General features: G+C 31.5%; 1 protein-coding gene across 5 annotated transcripts in view; it reads left to right on the forward strand.

Moving 5' to 3' along the window:
• LOC111050151 (cyclic nucleotide-gated cation channel beta-1) overlaps window positions 1–20,482 on the forward strand; it is a 53,375-nt gene that overhangs the window by 11,874 nt on the left and 21,019 nt on the right. For 2 of the 5 annotated variants that reach the window (XR_005570795.1, XR_005570794.1), the window contains exons 3-17: window positions 404–497; window positions 1,248–1,398; window positions 2,406–2,542; window positions 3,210–3,356; window positions 4,568–4,827; window positions 5,684–5,773; window positions 7,447–7,634; window positions 9,678–9,819; window positions 14,235–14,394; window positions 14,959–15,140; window positions 16,940–17,103; window positions 17,615–17,716; window positions 18,333–18,429; window positions 18,804–18,887; window positions 19,539–19,768. Coding sequence is in view for 3 of the 5 variants with exons in the window: in XM_022336419.2 (XP_022192111.1) it covers window positions 404–497; window positions 1,248–1,398; window positions 2,406–2,542; window positions 3,210–3,356; window positions 4,568–4,827; window positions 5,684–5,773; window positions 7,447–7,634; window positions 9,678–9,819; window positions 14,235–14,394; window positions 14,959–15,140; window positions 16,940–17,103; window positions 17,615–17,716; window positions 18,333–18,429; window positions 18,804–18,887; window positions 19,539–19,664 (2,124 nt within the window). In the remaining 2 variants the exon portion in view is untranslated. Of the gene's footprint in view, window positions 1–403; window positions 498–1,247; window positions 1,399–2,405; window positions 2,543–3,209; window positions 3,357–4,567; window positions 4,828–5,683; window positions 5,774–7,446; window positions 7,635–9,677; window positions 9,820–14,234; window positions 14,395–14,958; window positions 15,141–16,939; window positions 17,104–17,614; window positions 17,717–18,332; window positions 18,430–18,803; window positions 18,888–19,538; window positions 19,919–20,482 lie in introns of those variants that run through there. The other 3 variants (XM_022336419.2, XM_039423904.1, XM_022336420.2) reach the window with 3 other exon arrangements.

The following is a 20,482-nucleotide window of genomic DNA, read 5'->3' on the forward strand; positions in this document are numbered from 1 at the left end:
TGAATTGAATTTTCCCAAACAACTAGTATTGGTTGCACTTGTATAACTAGTTTACTGTATGATATTTCTGCCTGGCACCAGCATAATTCTACAGTATATTCGTTTATTCTTCTTATGAATACCATATTGATGTGGGTGAAATCAATAAACTAAAGATATGAGTTTGTGTCTGCTATTAGCGTCGTCAGTTTTCATTTCATTCCTTCTGCCTCGTATTTGATACTCAAGTGTGATACCAAAATCAAAAAATTGTTCCTGGTTCAATCTAATTTTTGTAAATAGTCTATATAATTTTTTAATTTTATTAATTTATTGAAATTTTGGTCAAATAAAATAAAAATTTATCTTCAATGCAAATTATAGAATTTGTTGAAAATGTAGATAAAAAACATATATTTTTCAGCATCGAGTGGTGTATCCTGATGTAACATTGAAAAAGAATCCTGCTGTTCTTAACTGGTGTCCTACAAATCGCCGAGAAAATATAAAAAATAAAGGTATGTGTTTATTACTCTTATTTTGTTTATGTTTCGAATCTCACCATTCAAATGAATGAAGATGTATGTGAGGCATTAATCCGAGATTGAAGAATTGTATTCATCTCCAATCAAATATATAATCCATTTTTATCGTTATATTGATTCAAGTTCATTTTCATTATAAAGTTTTCCTTATGAGACATTCTCTTCCAAATACCCGATGAACATATTATCATCAAATTCTGTCTATTTCATTTAAATCTGGTAGAAATTTTATCCTAAAAAGCTCTGTCGTCGAGAGTGTAGCCTCCAGTGTTGTTAACTGAAATAGCATGTATGTGCTATATCAAGAGCTATTTTTAGAGAATTTTCTTGGACACAAACTCTTTTGTACTTTATTTTTGCCAAATTTCATTTTTCTGCCAAGGCTTGCACTTTTTTAATATCAATCTATAGGTATCTCATGAATAACTCATTCAATTTATTTATAAAATAACAGCATAGTACCCTTTTTTAAAGTTTTTAATATAAAATAAAAGATTTTATCGCTGTTTTTCTTGGATTAATTTGTGTTTTTAATCTGTTATTTTATAATAAAAAAATTTCAAGAAAAGGGTACTATGATGCTATTTTATAAATAAAAAATAAGTGGTCCTGAATACATACATTTTAAAAAGAACAATGTACCATGTTTACTGATTTTTTTCAAAACTTTATTCTTCATTGTGCAATTGAGTAACTTGGATTGTAAATGAGGATTGTTTCCAGATTTCAGCCTCGAGGCTATGCAAATAACAAAATATGCTATCGATAGAACTGACATTGAATCAAAAGATACATCATACTATTCAGTTTCGACTTCAACACAATGCCAGCAGTCTGAAACCACATTCTCAGCTAATGATAGTGAACTTAACAAGTAAGTAAACATTTTCAACATTTTATTCACTCTTTTATAAGATTATATTGCCTTGTGCATATGGTTGATTTCGTCATTAGTAAGGTTTTTGAGTTTATATGAGTTAGAAATAAGGGAATACATATTTATATTTCTCATTATATTCTTTAATAATGAGGAATAATTTATTTTACTCTTCTCATCTTTTCTGTTGGGTCCGATTAATTGAATAGGCTTCAAATTCAAAATAATTGTATTTTTAACGTTTGACATCTTCAGACTTTTGTCTTATCATGTGTGTCTTGAAGTGTGAGACCGACCCTTAGAGTTTTCGATCATCGTCATTATCGATTGACGTACGTCATGATGAGCAATGGTGAGTGCTTGAATTATGGCAAGGCATTGTCATTGGTAAGCATTGTTCATATGATAATTGTGAATTTTTCAATTGAATCTATGAACTAGGGAGATGGCTCTTCTACTTGATCAAGTAGATCAAATATTACTTTCGACAGGAAATTGAAATCAATGTTCTCACTCCTGTTTAAAAATACTTCTATTATTATTCTTATAGTAGAACCAACCGAAAGATTCTCTCACACACATATCTGGTCCCTACTGGTTATGATTGTTTGATTGGCCTTTTACAATAGAATAATAATGAATTAAGAATTATTACTGTGAAATGTAGGTATTGTTTAAAATAGTTTTGGATTTGGAATTATATTTTAACAAATGTCTGACTAGAATATATAACTGTTACTCTCCTTGTTTTGTCGATACCAAAATAAGCCAAATATTAGATCAGTGTGACTAGTAGCCTATATGTGATACTAGCCTCTATGACTAGTGTACAATCTTTATAATCATTCAGTACTTGTGTGATACAATTGAATGTGCTTGATTGAATGTACTTATGTTGAATTGAATGACGTTGTTAGTAGCAGAAAAGAAATAATAATAATAGCATTAAATTCTCTCTGCTTATCATCTCTTTAATAATTCATTATAATATTTTAATTTTTCAGGAGAGAATCGGATGATCAACAGCAACTAGTTCAAAGACGTTTACAGATCTATGCGCAAGCGTTTGCGGAGAGAGCAGCACGCATGCGTAACAGACTAGAATTCCCACCAACGCCTTCAACTGTCAGTAGTGATCCAGGTATACGGCCAATGTTACACCCAACTATCGTTCCATTGTTGATCATCTGTTGATTTACTAAAACATTAAAATTTTTCATAATCATTCTAGATTATGATAAAATGTAAATAAAATTAGAAATAAAACATGGTATGAAGTTCAAACTCAAGCTGAGTCAACTGATCAACTGTGTTTCAACTCAACAATGATGATGATCATCATCAAGGTTTTGATTCTATAAAATTTCATTAGAATAGGCAACATAATATGTTTACTCACTCACTTAACAGGTCTATAGTGTTTTATTTCATTTTATTATACATCTTTTACGACATTGTTCAATTTAATGAAATTAGAGATAAGAATCATTATGATATTGCAATTGAAAATGAATATTAAACTCTAGCGATTCATTTGGATTCCCGTTTAGTAATTGTGACAAAAATTAATTAGCTCTATCATAGGATTTTTTTATTAACACTATTTTTACGATATATAACAAATATTTTTCTAAAGGTTCTACAATAATTATTATTTCAAGAGCTTTCTAATAATTTATGAAGCAGCTAATGAAAATCAAATAATGTGAAATATTTTTATTGAGTTGTCTGTTACCTGAATAATTATTTTGAATAATAAAGTTTTTTGGATGTTGCAAGTGAGAGGGACAATATTATGTATGTTTCAGAAGAAGGCAATAGCATCTATCCATCTCCACTGCGAAAGCGCGACCAGATTGTTCGATGGTTTTCCCAGGAATGGGGTTCGACAATATCGGTTTGTGAATCGGTGCGGGCCAGGTTCAGAACATGTCGAACCGTCTGTGAGCCTCAGAGTAAGTAATCTAGCACAGTTCGTACTTATTTAGTAAGAATATGTCTTTTTCAAGATTTATCATCTACTAATCAAGTTACATACACTACCGTATAAAACAAGTTATAAAATATTAACTTTTAATTAATCATTCATTAAGTTACCTGTATCTCATATCAAAGGAATTGAGTATAAGATTTCCAGGTTTGAGAGAAAGATAAACAGAGAAATTAGAGTAAATATTTGCTACCTTTAGAAATATATTTAAGGACGTAAGTGCTACTCATATTCATGTAAAAATTAAAAAATCAAAGTAGCCGTTTCCTACTTTATTTTATTTCTCACGACATTTTAAGACTTATAATTTCATTTTCAAGAGAGCTTTCTCACTTGAAAATTACATTACTAGTTGAAACATGTCGTGAGAGATCAAATAGAGTAGAAAGAGGGTACTTTGATTTTTTAATTTCCACATTTAACAACGTTTATATTTTCCAAGGAAGATTTAGAGTACGCAAAGTGAGTGGTTTGGTTTAATTTTTCTTTCCTTTAATAAGTTTCTAACACCTACAGATAATGATGGTCATAGTATCATTCAGAAACATTTATATTTGTTCAGGTTTGCGTAAAGAAACCAAGAAATAATTTTGTTTGATCAAGTACTCATTATCAATGTAATTTTTCCTCTTTATTTGAAAGGATTTTTCTAATCCACTGGTGTTCGGAATGTCACTGTCAACTTGAATTATGGAAATGATATACTTAAGGAACAATGCAATTACTTTCCTAACACTCTATAAAATCTACTTACTCTTGACTCATCCCAGGAACTCTAGAAAGTTGAAGCATGGAACTTTTTCCAAAAGATAGATAGATAGATTTCATTTTTCAATTGTTACTAGGCTTGTCGCCTATGGTAACATGGTTACATGACAATATATTTATAGTTTACAATACTATGAAATATTAATACTATTTACAATAATATTCACAGTTTTACAAATCATCCTAAATGATAACACGGTTACATGACATGATTTCATTACATTCTCATAATAATACTACATGATCTTATAATTACTCATAATAATAAATAGTGAAATAAAAAAGGGTAAATATATCGATAGGATAAAATAATATAAAGATGGGGAGAGCTTGAGAATTCAGTGCTGTAAACTTGAAAAGTAGTCTGAAATTATACAACGATTTCAATACTTGCTCAACTTGTTGCAGGTTATTTCTATGTTACTTGGCTGACGTTGGTAACGTTTTCCTACCTCTATAACTGTTGGGTTATTCCACTGAGGATAACGTTTCCCTACCAGACCGAGGATAATATGCACACCTGGCTGATACTGGACTGCTCGATGGACGCCATCTACTTCCTGGATCTGATGGTAGTCAAGCCGAGAATAATGTACATCGATCAAGGCTTCTGGGTTCACGACCCCAAGCTCACCAGGAGCAATTACATGAAGAAATTGCAATTTAAGGTTGGTTAAGAAATGATGGTTTTTTATATTCATTTCGAGAAAGTTTCTTAGACGTGAAAATACTTTGTTCAGAAAGGATCGATCTTTTTTCCAATATTAACTTTTGCAATAAATAACATGCATGACATTTCGTTTCGAGTGTTAATGGCAACGGATGATTTCTTATTTCAATTTCATAATCTCACAGATAATTGTCTTCTTTGAAATATCAATTTTTATAATCTTGAGCTCGGTCGAAAACATACTTTTTACTTTCAATGAAATATTAATATACAACTTCGATTCTTATCAGAGTAATAGTGATAGATGTGTAATATTTCAACAAGAGTACAGCTTCTCATACCATGAATCCTTTGGGGTGTATGAGAATGAATGAATGGTTATGAGTCGTGTATGAATATGTATGAGTGGTGTATGAATAAATTCGACTGAGTCATTGTCAATATTGTACAACCGTTCCATAATTGAATAAAAACACAAATATGTTGTCAAATTCTACACTGTTTTATTTGGTACACGACCAACTTGAAAATGTGAGGGGTTTGGTCACAGGGGTTGTGTTTTTATTCAATTATGGTGTATGAATATTTATGAGTGGTGTATGTTTATTGGAAGGGTATAGGATTTGTTTATTATCAACCAATTAATAGTTTCCATTGATGGAATGTAGTTGATCTAAGACTCGATTTGTACATTGTAAAATGAATTTTTGTTGTAATTAATTTCTATTATTAGGTACTCATTTGTTTCTTGTTGCAATTCAAGTTTTTACGCGTGTACTTATATCCCCTAACATTAAAATATAATGTTTTAATAATATTCGAATATAATGTTTAATGTGATAGGATGATTTCAGATGGATATGCTCTCTCTCATTCCAATAGACATGCTGTACGTCTCTCTCCGTGAGATGAATGCTCTTTTTAGACTTCCAAGGTTATTGAAGGTATGTCATACGTACAAAATTTAATTCTCATAACTGAACATCATAATAGCAATATTAATTCTAACCATTTCAATTATTCTCATTCAAATGATTGACGCTAATTATTATTTGTTCCTAAAATTCAAATTAACAAAATAATAATGCTGTATAATCATGCATGCAGTTATCGGTTCAACCAGAATCCAAAATACAGAGTGTTTACGAACTCCCTACCATTGCATCCCTAGGGCATTGTTCCTGGGCAGAAAACATATCTAAATATTATATTTAAATTGTCCGGAAGCCTTCAGTCACTCACACAGCGGCCATTTTGCTTTTTACACTTATTATTTTTTTCCAAATAATGGTTGAACATACGGAACTGAAACTTTGCACAATCATTTATTACAACTGGACAAAGCTACAAAAACATTATGATAATTTTTCAAATTCATAAAACAAAATAGCGGCCATTTAAAATTGTGTTTCTTAAATAACTCAGAAACCGATGGTTTTGCAAAAAAATTACAAGAATAACTTTTTTAGTAAATTTAATTACCTATCGATTAGTACCAGAGTTTTCAAGATTGGACCAATATTAACTGAGATATGGCTGCCTTAGTGATATGTGACCACTGAAAGTTTGTTGCAGTGCAAACCAAGGCATGCTAATAGAGTCGCCTCAATGATGCAACAATGTCTATTTGCATTGGATGTTAATAGTAAGCAATTTTAGGTCATTTCAAACAATAAAATAACGTTACATAACCCTCAAAAAGTCGGTCACCAACCACTAAAGCTGCCATATCTCAGTTAATATTGGTCCAATCTTGAAAACTCTGGTACTAATCGATAGGTAATTAAATTTACTAAAAAAGTTATTCTTGTGATGTTTTTGTAAAACCATCGGTTTCTGAGTTATTTAAGAAACACAATTTTAAATGGCCGCCATTTTGTTTTATGAATTTGAAAAATTAAAATTGTGATAAATGATTGTGCAAAGTTTCAGTCTCGTATGTTCAACCATTATTTAGAAAAAAATAATAAGTGAAAAAAGCAAAATGGCCGCTGTGTGAGTATAACTGAAGACTTCCGGACAATTTAAATATGATATTTGGATTTATGTTTCTCACCAAGGAACAATGACCTACAGTATTGGTAGGGAGTTGGTAAACATTCTGTATATAAAAGATAGAAGTTAAAGTTGAAAGGAAAAGTTGGAGGAAGGCACTAGGAAGAGGGGAAGACCCAGGAAGAAATGGTAAAATTGCATCGCTCAAGATCATGACCGATACTCCTGGAAGCGACTGATCCGAAACGCCGACCCCACCTGAGTGGGAAAAGACTAAGAAGAAGAGGAAGTGAGGAAGTTAATGTTGAAATTTGTAACCTCCAAATCTCATTATTGATATTTTAATTTCAGTTACTTAAGCTATGTAATATTTTAATTGTATTCATTCTCATTTATCAATAAAGAAACTGTAATTTATTTCACAATCAGTCTGCTCTCCGTTACGTGTTTCTTCTACATTCCACTCCAGATGATTCAGTTATTCAAAATGAGAATATATTGCTTGCTTCTCGCTTAAGTTCCTCATATATTATTAAACTATAATAAACATGTTAAAACTCCTATGTGTGTTAGTTACATCATAAGTTATTTTGAAGCTCTTAACTATGTATTTTTGTTTCAGCTTTCTACATTTTGGGAATTTTTCAACCACTTTGATAATGTATTATCCTCGCCTTACATAGTTAGGGTGGCCAGAACATTGACTTACATGATCTACCTGGTCCACTTGAATGCATGTGCCTACTACGCTGTGTCAGTGAAGGAGGGACTCGGCACCAACAAGTGGGTCTTCAATGGAGAAGGAAATGCGTGAGTTTTCAATGTCACAAATATTGTATTCCAAAAACAACTATTTATAGAAAAAAGTTTGTATGTAATTAAGTTATATCAATATGGTATATTTCTAATCAGGTACATTACTGTTGGAAAACAAACATAATCTCTTATAAACACTACTGAAAAAAATCTTAAAAATACTAATATTTCTTGAAATCATATCATAAAAAGGATCAGTATAGGCGTTTCCTGTTAATAATCCTTCAAGAAAATTTATATCTCATCAATTACATGATTGATGACAGTGGCAAAATTGATTCTATCGAAAATCGGTACCACCATATTCTGATCGCTCAGTACATATCCTACAGAACAAAAGTTATATTGCAAAATTTTTCCTTAATTCAATTGAAGACAAGATATGGCGTATACGATAAATAAATATGCCTTTGTGAATACTTTCCCATGTGAGTATGGTCTGAGTATCAGTAATGGAGTAATTACAAGTAGTGGTATCAGTAATGGAGTAATTACAAGTAGTGGAGTGGAGTAGTGGAGCATGGTTAGAGACGTACTCGAGAGCAGAAAGAGTAATATCCATGGTTAAACAATGGCTTGATATTAATACATTGAGTATAAATACATCAAAAACTAAATATATTACATTTTCTCCTACAATAGTTGGTCAACCAAATGATGCTATGAATTTAAAAATACATACAAATTGTGATTTTGAAAAATGGAAGGATTGTGCATGCCCTAAACTAAAAAATGAAAAATCTATAAAGTATCTGGGCATCATGGTTGATTATAACCTTAAGTGGGAGCCTCATATAGAATATATTTGTAAACGCTTAAAATTTATTTCCTTTATCTTTTATAAAGTCCGTAAAATATTAGACATTAAATTACTTAGGGTCCTTTACTTTGCCTATGTTCAATCGGTGCTGCAATATGGGTTAGTGGTATGGGGAGGAGCGTATGATGTTTTCATGAATAAAATTTTTACATTTCAAAAAATGATAATAAAAGCAATTCTTAATAAGCCAAGGGCTTTTTCTAGTAGTGAAACATTTGCCGAATTTAAAGTGATGACAGTACGTCAAATTTATATAAAGAAACTTCTCTATTATGCATGGATGAGGAAGGAGGAATTTACAGTGAATAATAACGTTTCTATGTATAACCTGAGAGTTACATCTCATAACATTTATAATATTAACTATTCAGATTTGACAATAGTGAGAAGACAATTGGGGTATCTTAGCTCAAAATAATAAATATAATGCCAAATGCATTGTCAGAATATCTTTCTAATAGGGGTAGACAGAGGATGGAACAGATAAATAAGTGGGTGATACAAAATTTTTTCTTCGACATCAGTCAAATATTATAATTACTAGACTAGTAATTTATTGTTAACTTCGATTTTTTTGTAGCTTTGATTATTAGTAAATAAATTTTTAATATTGTCTAACAGCTGATACTCTCACTCAGCGGTCAGGGTTTTGCCCTTGCTGGGTGGTGCCATGTAATTTTAATTTATATGTAAAATAGCATAATATATTAATATAATCTAGAATATTTCTTTTGTAAGTTTTTTATTTTGTATTTTGTTTTTATGGGCAATAAAGATGTTTAAAAAAAAAAAAAAAAATTAATGGGAAAATTATACCTGCATAGATGTTGAACCTGTGCGCATTTTTGTTAAAAAAAGATCAAAGAAAAGCAACAGCTACAGTACTCAAAACAAAACAGAAATGAAACTTTCCAGAGATGTATTATCCTAAAATATTATTTATTAAGGAGAAGCAAGATATGAATTAAAACACAGCCTAGTTCAACAACTTAATTCTCATTCTAGATTGTTTCAGTATCATGAGTATGATCTCTGAATATGAAGTATATTGGGTATGTTCTCTATTTGAGTATGCCTACTGATATGCATTTACAATTGTTTCTAATTCTGTAATATTGTGTATGGGTACTAGATTCAAACTTTTAATATTTTTTTAAATCTATAATTGAAACGTTTTCTCTTTTACGAACAGCTACTATTAATAAACTTTTTTATAGTTATATTCGTTGTTTCTACTTTGCTACCAAAACTGCAACATCCATTGGGAAAAATCCGAGGCCAGAAAATGAGCTAGAATACCTTTTCATGACTGCCTGCTGGTTGATGGGTGTTTTTGTATTTGCTCTCCTCATTGGCCAGGTAAGAATAAGCATTCTTCCAGATAACAAAGTGGAATAACTTGCAGCTTCTATCTGATCTATGCAAACAGATCATTCTGATTTGTAGTTTAATCTTGAATAAAATTGACAAAACTGAACTAAACGCTCTTGTGTCATCACATATCTTATAGTTTGTGTAAAATAAGTTGAGACTTGGCCCTCCATCCCAAGAAATTACAGGGTTGCCAAATCGTGTAAAATTGCAACTTTCTCAAATTTCCAATTCAATGTCAGAATTGGATGTAGAATATCATCCCCGATATCCTGATAGTGCTAGAAAAGTTTCAGGGTTGAAGGATTAAAAGGAAATTCAACTTTTATGATAAAATTGGAAAAATCGCGAAAATGTTTTTCTCTTTCGAATATTACTTCTCTCAGAATCATGGTCTCCTTTCTATTGGTGTCTGGATAATTTTCATTCGACTTATAGTTATTTTTTAATGAATGATTATGTTCGTCAATGTCGAGACATTTCGAACAGAAAACATGAAATTTTCGACATGCTGGAAACTTTTTTGTTTCAAAAGAAAAATGGGTGGTGAAAGCGGGAAAGTTTCTCAGAAATAATTGAAGTTATTTTTTCAATTGTCAAACGTAGGTACTCCGAAGAACGTATTTTGGCCTCTCAGGAGTTTCAAAGTCAAGGATAGCGGCTTAATGGTGTGCCATCATATGCTATCAATAGCTGGGATCAACAAAAACAAAATACCATACAGAACAATTGAAAAATTCAGCAACTGCAAGCCACATGATTCAATTTTCAATTTCAATTTTATTTTATTTATTTATTAAAAACACACAAAACAAGACAAAACAAAATTACAAAGAATTATGAAACAAATAAAACACAATAAAATGTTACAAATATAAAAAACCATGGGCTTTGTGGTTGGGTGTGTTGGAGAAGAGAAAAAAAGAGAGGAAGATACTTAGCCAACTATGGTTTCCCATGTAATAGGCAGGCAAAGAAGAGAAGAGAAGTAATGAGGGAAAAAGGTAAGGGAGAAATGGGTGAAGGAAAAAAACAGAGGAATAGGTACTCAAAATAAAGGTAAGCGAGTCCACTGAAAAATGAAAAAACAATGCTGGAGCAGAAATCTCGAGTCATATATCTAAATGGAAGAAGAAATTACTGTATGTCCAGTTTTTTATATCCAGTTTAATTTTTCCGCTGATCTTATTGTCCATGAGAAAGTGATTTGGAATGAGGTTTATTATTTTAGTACCTATGTAAATTAACTGCCTCCTTATACATTCAATATTAGTGTTATAGGTTACATATTTGTTAGCAGTGGCCCTTAGATTATAATAATTAAGTGTAGAGTTTATTGTGAGAGGAAAATCGGATCTATATTTTATTAAGTACTCAATTACGGTTTTTATGTATAATTGACGTATAGTCATGACCTCAAAATCACTAAAAACCATATCCGTTGGATAGAGCCTGGGTTTGCTTAATATAGTTTTAATTATCAGTTTTTGTGCTACAAATAATTCAGCAATATGACAGTTGAAACAGCCTCCCCAAACAACTATGCCATACTGCAGAATTGACTTGACTAGACCATGATACATCATTTTCAGGTGGTTCTTATTAAGAATTCTGTTAACTTGGTAAACTTTAATAGATAAATATCTAATTTTTCTACATATGTAATTAATATGAACATCCCATTTAAGGTTTTCATCAATTATGATTCCCAAGTACTCAGTATTATTGACTTTTTTAATGGTGGGACAATCACAATTACCCAAGTTTAAATTGCACTGAGAATGGAGTCTCAAATCTTGATTCTCGTTGGGCTGCCCTACTCTATTTGCAGAGAAAGTTATGTAATTCGTTTTTTCAATATTCAAACTTAAGGTATTCCTATCTAACCACCTCTTAATTAAAAGCATATTATTTTCAGCTATGGTATGAACTTCATTCCATGAATTACCGTGAAAAATAGCTGCATATCTGATAAAATACCTGCAGTATCATCTGCAAAGGATATCACAGTTGAGTTTAGAAGTCTTAAATTTAAAAAGTCATTTACATAGAGTATGAAAAGGATGGGAGAAAGTACAGTACCTTGAGGAAGACCATAAGAAGTTAAGTTAGTTACACTAGATTGATCATTTATGGTTAGGGACTGGGTTCTATTACTCAGATAGCTTTTGAACAATTTAAGCGAGACTCCTCTGAAACCATAGGACTCCAGTTTATTGAACAAAGTATTATGAGGTATTGTATCAAAAGCTTTGCGTATATCCAGGAAGACCGCAATAGTTTTCTTATTGGAGTTTATTTTATCAGATAAAGTATTGACGAATTTTATTAGAGCGTCAGATGTACTTTTACCATTTTGGAAACCGAATTGGTTCTTGTTGATTATTTTGTTAAGATTCAAGAAAGAAACAACTCTTGACTTTATTAGTTTCTCCATTATTTTAGCAAGGTTGCTGATAAGACTAATCGGTCTATAATTACAGGGATTAGTCGGGTCAACTTGTTTGAATAGAGGTTTTATTTTGGCTGATTTGAGGTGATCGGGAAAATATCCCTCCTCAAAGCATCTATTAAAAATGAAAGCGAGAGGTTGAAATATAAAATTGGCTATTTTCTTCAGCGTAATATTACCTAGACTATCAATACCAGGACTGCAGTTGTTCTTAGATTTTTAATAGTTGCCTCAACCTCAACTGGGCACGTTGGTCTCATAAAAAACGTGTTATCGATCTGTATTGCAGGAAATCGATCACCAGTATTATCAGGGATATTGATAGTTTGAGCTTGTAATTTACCCACATTTGTGAAATAATTGTTGAGGGAGTGAGCATCAAGTTCAGTACTCTTGTCCTTGATACTGTCCTCACCTATAACTTCGTTTATGCACTTCCACAACTTCATGCTGTTGTTATTACAATTTTCAATTTTCCCTTTATAGTAGACTTCCTTTGCATGATTTATGATCTTATTCAAACCATTACGATAAACTTTATATTCATTCTTTAAGATATTAGGATCTCTTCTGAGTCTAGAATGCATTTTGTCCCGCGTGATTATTGATCTTATGATGCCTTCAGATATCCAGGGCTTCAGGGGACGAAGTCTGTTAGGTATCTCTTTTACCTTCCTGCATTGATTGATGAGACTGGTCAAACGATCGACAAATTTATCCATAATAGTGTCAATGCTTCCATTCACGGTATAGATTTCTTCCCAATCTTCATTCCTTATGCGTTCCAATAGTGCAGGATAGTTGGTTCTAGTTAATGTGTTTATCAATACGTTTCTATTATCCTTATTGATACGAACCTTCACCAAGTTCAGTACAATGAACTATTATAGTGAAAATGACAACCTCGCCTGGAATCAAAGACCTTAAAGATATCTCTCTAAGGTCTTTGACTGGAATAATCCAAGCAGTGTTTCATTGCAGCCTTTCTAGAGGCAATCAGCTGCTTACGTTTGAAATGATTCAGTCAAATACACGACTACACAATGCATACCATGCAGCCGTTCTCCTAACTTTAAAATTCCTTGGAGACCAAAATACGATTTTCCGACTACTTTTGACAATTGGAAAAATAATTTCAATTATTTCTGAGAAACTTTCTCGCTTTCCCCACCCATTTTTCTTTTGAAACAAAAAAGTTTCTAGCATGTCGAAAATTTCATGTTTTCTGCTTGAAATGTCTCGACATTGACGAACATAATCATTAAATGAAAAATACTATAGGTAGGATAAAAATTATCTAGACACCAATAGAAAGGAGACGTTCTCCCCGTTAACTTGATATACAATTATTACGCATTACGACGCTCAATGATTCTGAGAGAAGTGATATTCAAAAAGAAAATTTTCGCGATGATTCCAATTTTATCATTAAAGTTGAATTTTCTTTTAATCCTTTAACCCTGAAACTTTTCTAGCACTAGTAGGAGATGGGGGATGATATTCTACATCCAATTCTGACGTTGAATTGGAAATTCGAGAAAGTTGCCATTTTACACCAACTGGCAACCTTGAAATTTTTTCGGATGGAGGGCCAAGTCTCAACTTATTTTACACAAACTATAACTGTTATACTTTGGGTATACATGATAACTGTATCCCTTTCTTATGATCAATAATAATACATTTCAATCTGAATTGAATCAATCCTGAAATTCAACTTAGAAATACATCCAGATTTCCTAGTTTTAAAGGTGGCATTATGACTAAATATTCATCTCATCACACCGAAAATTTGCTTCTCACTCTTTAAGAAGTTGTTTTAAATCAATGCAACAGAAAAGGCATCTGCTCTTGATAGACTTAACTATGGAACGGAAACACTTCAATAAAAAATGTATGTAACTGCAACATGTACGACCGAATCATTTACTGTTTATGTTTTCTGTTGTAGATAAGAGATATAATAGCGAACGCAACTCGGTTGCAGACTGAGTACCGCAAACGAGTCGACGATGCAATGGACCACATGCGCCGCATGAATCTTCCACCCAAAGTCATAGAACGCGTAAAGACCTGGTTCTCTTTCACTTGGGAACAGCAGCATACGTTAGGTAATTGCGGCTTCCAATAGCTAAATGTTCTTTTTTCTAATTTTCAAATTCATTTTTTATAAATCTATTTTCAATTTTTAAATTATGAAACTGTGCGTTATGTGTTTTTCTTTTAGTATATGTAAGGAAACCCCCATTATTATTAATAGAAATATCAATTTTGTGATTGTATAATATATATTATAATCTATAATATTGATATATTTATATTTTATATTTATAAATATAATATATTATAATTCTTCATAATGGTATCCCTAAAGGTTCCTGGGCTATTCAGATCTGTTAGTTCTTATGGTGTCAATAGAATATTCCTGAAAAGTCTCTATTGAAAGGCTGACATTATTATATTACCTATTTATTTATTTGTCATAATACACAAATCAATTACATGATCAGACCTAGCCCAAAACTGTTCCTTCCCGAACTTATATATAAACACGGATTTTTATAAAATCTCATTTTCAACGTTAATGTATTGTAAAGTGATACAGTGGTAGGTATAGAGCCTAATGTTTGCTCCTCTTAGAATGAAATATTGACTTAGAATTTATCCTTCCACAGATGAAAGTCGAATTTTGGACTCGTTGCCTGACAAAATGAAAACTGATGTGGCCATCAACGTACATTTTCACACATTGAACAAAGTGCAACTATTCAAGGATTGTGATGAAGCACTTTTGAGGGACCTTGTGTTGAAACTGCGACCTGTCCTTTATCTGCCTGGAGATTATATTTGTAAGAAGGTAAATTATTAAAACTGTTATTACTTTCTAATTTTTAGACTTTTTCTAAATTCTAATTTTTATTGTAGATTGCCTGTTTAGTGTTGATGTTCACTTAGTTTCATGAGAAACGTAATCACGTATACGTAATAGTTGTTTATCATTTCACTCATTTACCTGAGTCTAAATCTCTTATCTAGTTGATAGTATTTTGTTCATTCTTGGGCTTCAATTTTTCATGTATTTGGTTGTACTAAAACTCCATTGATACAATCAGAGCTGGAAACGTTTGATTGAATAACGTTGGACGTTATTGTCATGTAGATGGATTTAGAATTTTCAAGCATATTTTTTTCCAAACACATGCATTGCAAATGATTTTTTAACTTTTTTTCAAATTGCTATTTAATAAAATACAAATATCTTCAATCTTGAGTTTAAATAGTATTTCACGCAATAAAAAATACAGCAACAAAAGTTGGAGAGCATACATTGATAAGCTAGTAGAAACTCTACTGTGATTCTAGGAAGAATCAATGTACATGTTATGACGTCATTGATTAGTTGTAGGGCCTGAATTAATAGTAGGTATTGCTTAAATACTCTGATTGTTTCTCAACCTTATTTTGTTTTCTCATATAGGGCCATATGAAGAAAGTTGAGCATTTGCTTAAACTTCTAAAATATGGAGCATAATTATGTTTCATTTTCTATGAATAAACGTGAGCAAAACCTTTGCTCATGCTCATCAAAACAATAGTTTGAGCATTTGCTTAAAAGTAAAAGCTTATGCTCAAAAGTGTGTGAATTAACTAGAGCGTTTGCTCAACTTTTAAAGCAAATGCTTGAAAAAGGTGAGTCTAGTCTGGAGCAGCTTTTTACCTTTTGCTCATAGTGAAATAGCTCAACTAATTCGTGTGAGTAAGAGGAAACTCTGCCAGATACGATCACAACCAATAGTTGAGGGATATATACAAAAGATACCTATCTGATAGCCATCACAGAATAGGAAATAGGCATTTAAGAAGATGAGAGTGTAGACGATTATAAGAAGGCTATTGAGATTATAAGATTATGCTGAAAATTATTATAGAGATGACATTTTTTCACGCAATAATTAAAAAATTCAAAACTCAACTAACCTAAAACTCAATTCATGACAAAAGAAAAGAGCAGACGACGCAAACACAAGCGGTGTCTATACATGCATATTTAGCGCTTACGTGAGCTATAAAAAGTAAAGTTTAGCGCTTACGTGAGCGATACAAAGTAAGGCCACAAAGGCGAATCAGCTGATGAAAAATCCTTAAAATACGTGAGCATTTGCTCCAGAGTTCAGGAGCATAAGGTAAAGCTTATATAAAAATGAGCAAATGTTTATGCTTCTACCTAATGCTCATGAGCAAAACCTTATGAGCATATGCTTTGGTCACTACTGAGCAATGCTCCATTAGGTAGTGTTTATTGTGATTCAATATATTCTATTCTATCCCGTTTATTTTATCCTAATTTAACAGCCTCCTTCCTTAGACATTACCGTAATAATGCATGATGATAATATTGGAGGACCCTCAGTATAATAAGTATTCAGAAAAAAAATAAATGCTTTATTTAAGGTAATTCAACTTTCAACTTCCGTTCTACAAATTTCACAAAATAGCATGAAGGACGATTGAAGTTCAATTCTGATTTATCTTAACAATTAAGAGAAATAAGACATTACTATGTTGCCAAAATTAAATACTCAATTATAATTTATTAATTTAATCTAATCATAAAATTATCTACCTTGATTTTACTTGGGATATTCATGATTTCAGGGTGAGGTCGGTAGGGAAATGTACATAGTGAAAACAGGGCAGGTTCAAGTTGTTTCTGGCGAAGATGGATCGGAAGTGCTGGCCACTCTCACCGAAGGCTCTGTTTTTGGCGAAATCAGCTTACTCTCACTTTCTGGAGATAATCGGCGTACTGCTGATGTCAGGTGTGTAATTGTCCAACACCAGCCTAATATTTTCAAAATAATTAATAATTATATGAATCAATGTTCAAAAATCTCTGAACCTACTTGATAAGCTTTCCATCAATATTTTAAGCTAAGGATTTCCTATTCACTATTATTCTATCTACCAAATTAATTACAAACATGATGCATTAAGGCAATCTGATATTCGTAAACCAAATAAAATATGTCTTTGCAATGGTAATTCATTATCTGAAATTATATAATAATATTTTATACCGACTCAGTAAATTGATGAGGATGTGATTCTGCATGCGGGTCCTATATTCCAATTTCAACACTTTCTGCTACACAAATAAATTACCGGATATTTATCTATGGATTCTGTGATAATTTATCTAAAATTATGAATTGGTGGCATTAAATTTAAACTTCATTACAAGCTCTAATGAGCTTTACAAGAAATCAACCACAATCTCTCTTCTCAAATAAACTGTGTTATTTTATTGAAACTGGTTAATGTTTTTTTCAGATCTCCTGGTTTTTCGAATCTGTTTGTATTGAGCAAGAGTGATCTGAATGAAGCACTTGTTTTCTATCCACATGCTCAAGAAATTCTCAAGAGGAAAGCCAAGTAAGTTGAATTCTACCCTTCTCTAATAAATTGTAACAATAATAATCTGGTAAATCTCATTTAACAAAACATGGAATCTAGTAAACATTTTAATTTTCTTTCTAACTTATTTACTCATTGGCTATCTGATTCATGAAATGAGACTATTTGAGAATTTTTTCAATTATTGTATAAAAATGATAAAACTCAATTATCTATGAATTTAAAGATTTGTTATTCCTCTATTAAGAAAATGATCCATTTATAAACTAAATATCGACTGTTAAATGAGCCTAGATTAAAAACTCACTAATATTTTTTTTCAATTCTGAATCCTATAGCATCAACATTTTTCCAAGTTCAATACATATTTTCAAATTGCTAAAAAGATATTTTTCTAAGGAGTGATTAGAATTTAGAACAATATATCATCAAAGTCATATCTTCAAGCAATATTATAAATACACAACCTATAATACATCCAATAATAAATGTAATGCACCCTAGTCCTAGTTAATGTGGATTGATGAAAAAATATACGGTAAACTGATTGAATTCTAGATTGATTAAAAATTAAATTAATAAATTTAAATGTAATTTCTACATTCAATGTAGATTCATGAAGAAATTTTTTCAGGCAAATTATGAAGCAGAACGAAGCTAGAGAGAAGACTCAAAGTAAGCCCTTGCGAGGAAAATCCGGTCTGGACAATGCTAGACTATTTGATAGAGATGTAAGTTTTGTAAAATGTCTCTTCAAAATCTAAAAATGTGAATTTCTTAAAATCTTAATTGAAATCATAATTCAATAATTATTAATAGATTCGAAGGAGAACTCTTCTTCTATTTATTCAACTATCTTACTGGTCTTTCACAAAGCTTTGAAATCATTTCATCTTTTTTCACTTGGCCTACTTATTTCTAATCTCATCAGCTTCATCTCATCATCTTTGGGTTTGAACTTGATGGAAAATATCCAACTTGATAAACTAATCACCCGTTGAGAAGATATAAATGATGGGATGAAGCTATTCATGGAATGGAAAAATCTTATTATCACCCTATAATTGAACCATTTTGATTAGACGATATTTTTTCTTTCTCACAGATTGGAATCCGTAACAAGTCTGGATCGAAGCGTACTCGCTCTTCTAGATTCTGTAGAGGTAGTCAAAGTGTCAGAATAAAGAATGTAAGTGATCATTGAACGTATTAAATACCTTTTTAGCTTCACATCCTAAACATATTATTCATGTTAGTAGGTAGCATGTTGATAGCATAAACATTTGTCTTGTTCAAAAAATGTCATGCAAGCTCATGGTCTTGGACTTTATGTCTTGTTCTTGGTCATGCAAATTCTCTATTGCATGTAATGTCAGTTTAAATAAACAACTAACTTTGCTTATTTAAACTGTTATTCCATGCAATAGAATCAAACTCAAATATGAGAGATATTCTGTCGGGTGTTGATGGACATTAGTTGAGTCACGTGTGACACCATCAAAACATTTAGCTTATATGGAATTCATTATTTTCTTCATCATTCAACCGGTGTATAGATTGAAATATAAGTATTGCAATAAAGATGAAATAGTTAAATATGCTTTTTTTCTCTATGCTATGGTATTACATCTCAACTATTAGTGGATAGATATAATGTGTTCCCAATTAAGTAGAAATAATTCCATAAAGAACCTAAAAGAATAAATCTGAATTTTAAGTGACATTCTAGATTTCGAACAATTTTAATAATTTTTGAATGGTACCGTATTGTTATAAAACATTGTATTTCTTCAGTATGGTATTTGCTGTTTTATTTAGTATCTTATATGCTGTTTTTCAGAAGCTCAACAAGCGAAGCAATTCGTTTGACTTGGGAAAACTGAGATCTCACTCTGTGGAGGATGATGAATCAAAAGTAGAAAATACTTTCCAATGCGATGTCACTGTCCACAGAGAAAGAGAGTGAATTCTAAATACTATGACCAAAATCTCCCTGTATCAATGGACCAGTAAAAATACAGTATTGAATAAAATAAGTTACCATGTAGGATGTAGCTAGTCATTCACTATGTAAGTAAGAGTTTTGTTTTCTACCATAATTATTCATATAAATTATTGTTCATGTTATTGTTGAGTCTGTGTTTGTAATACGCATTCTTTGTGGATATGAGTTTTTATTTTCAGAGCTTCATAAATAAAAACTTCCAACATAGAAAAAGTTGAAATTCCCTATCATTTTCACCACTTTCTCTTATTCTAGAGTGTGATTCTGGATCTATTATTTTCATTTTATCAAATTTAAAGACTTCGTTTTCTGAAGGTAGATTTTTCCAAGTAGTGAATCAACACAGGAAATCAATCAACACATAGTTCTGTCGTTTGGTGTTTTAATTCTTTTGATAGTGGAACTCTCACCCACTGAATTTTCCACCCATTCAGGATTCCTAATGGAAATTCAAATAGTGAACCCCCCCCCCAAAACCCCAAACAAATAAAAACTATTTTATGAGTCTTATTAGTTCAAGGCTTCTAACTAGAGAACCGTTGACTATTAGTAAAATCATTCTCCAATTACTTCTAAATTGAACTCATGTGACACTTGAAGAAAATACACTCATCATACGAGAAGAAAATTCCCTTGGAGGTTTACGGTTCATGAAAATGAAAATTCTGGTAAGACGAATCTCCAAAGTATCTGGTGATGTGTTTTTTCTCTTCTCCAAAAGATTCCAATTCCGACGAGAAATTACAGAAATTCTGTTAATGCCCTTTACCTTGTTTCAT

This window comes from Nilaparvata lugens, chromosome 3 (genome assembly GCF_014356525.2).
Source record: "Nilaparvata lugens isolate BPH chromosome 3, ASM1435652v1, whole genome shotgun sequence".
NCBI classification, from domain to species: domain Eukaryota; kingdom Metazoa; phylum Arthropoda; class Insecta; order Hemiptera; family Delphacidae; genus Nilaparvata; species Nilaparvata lugens.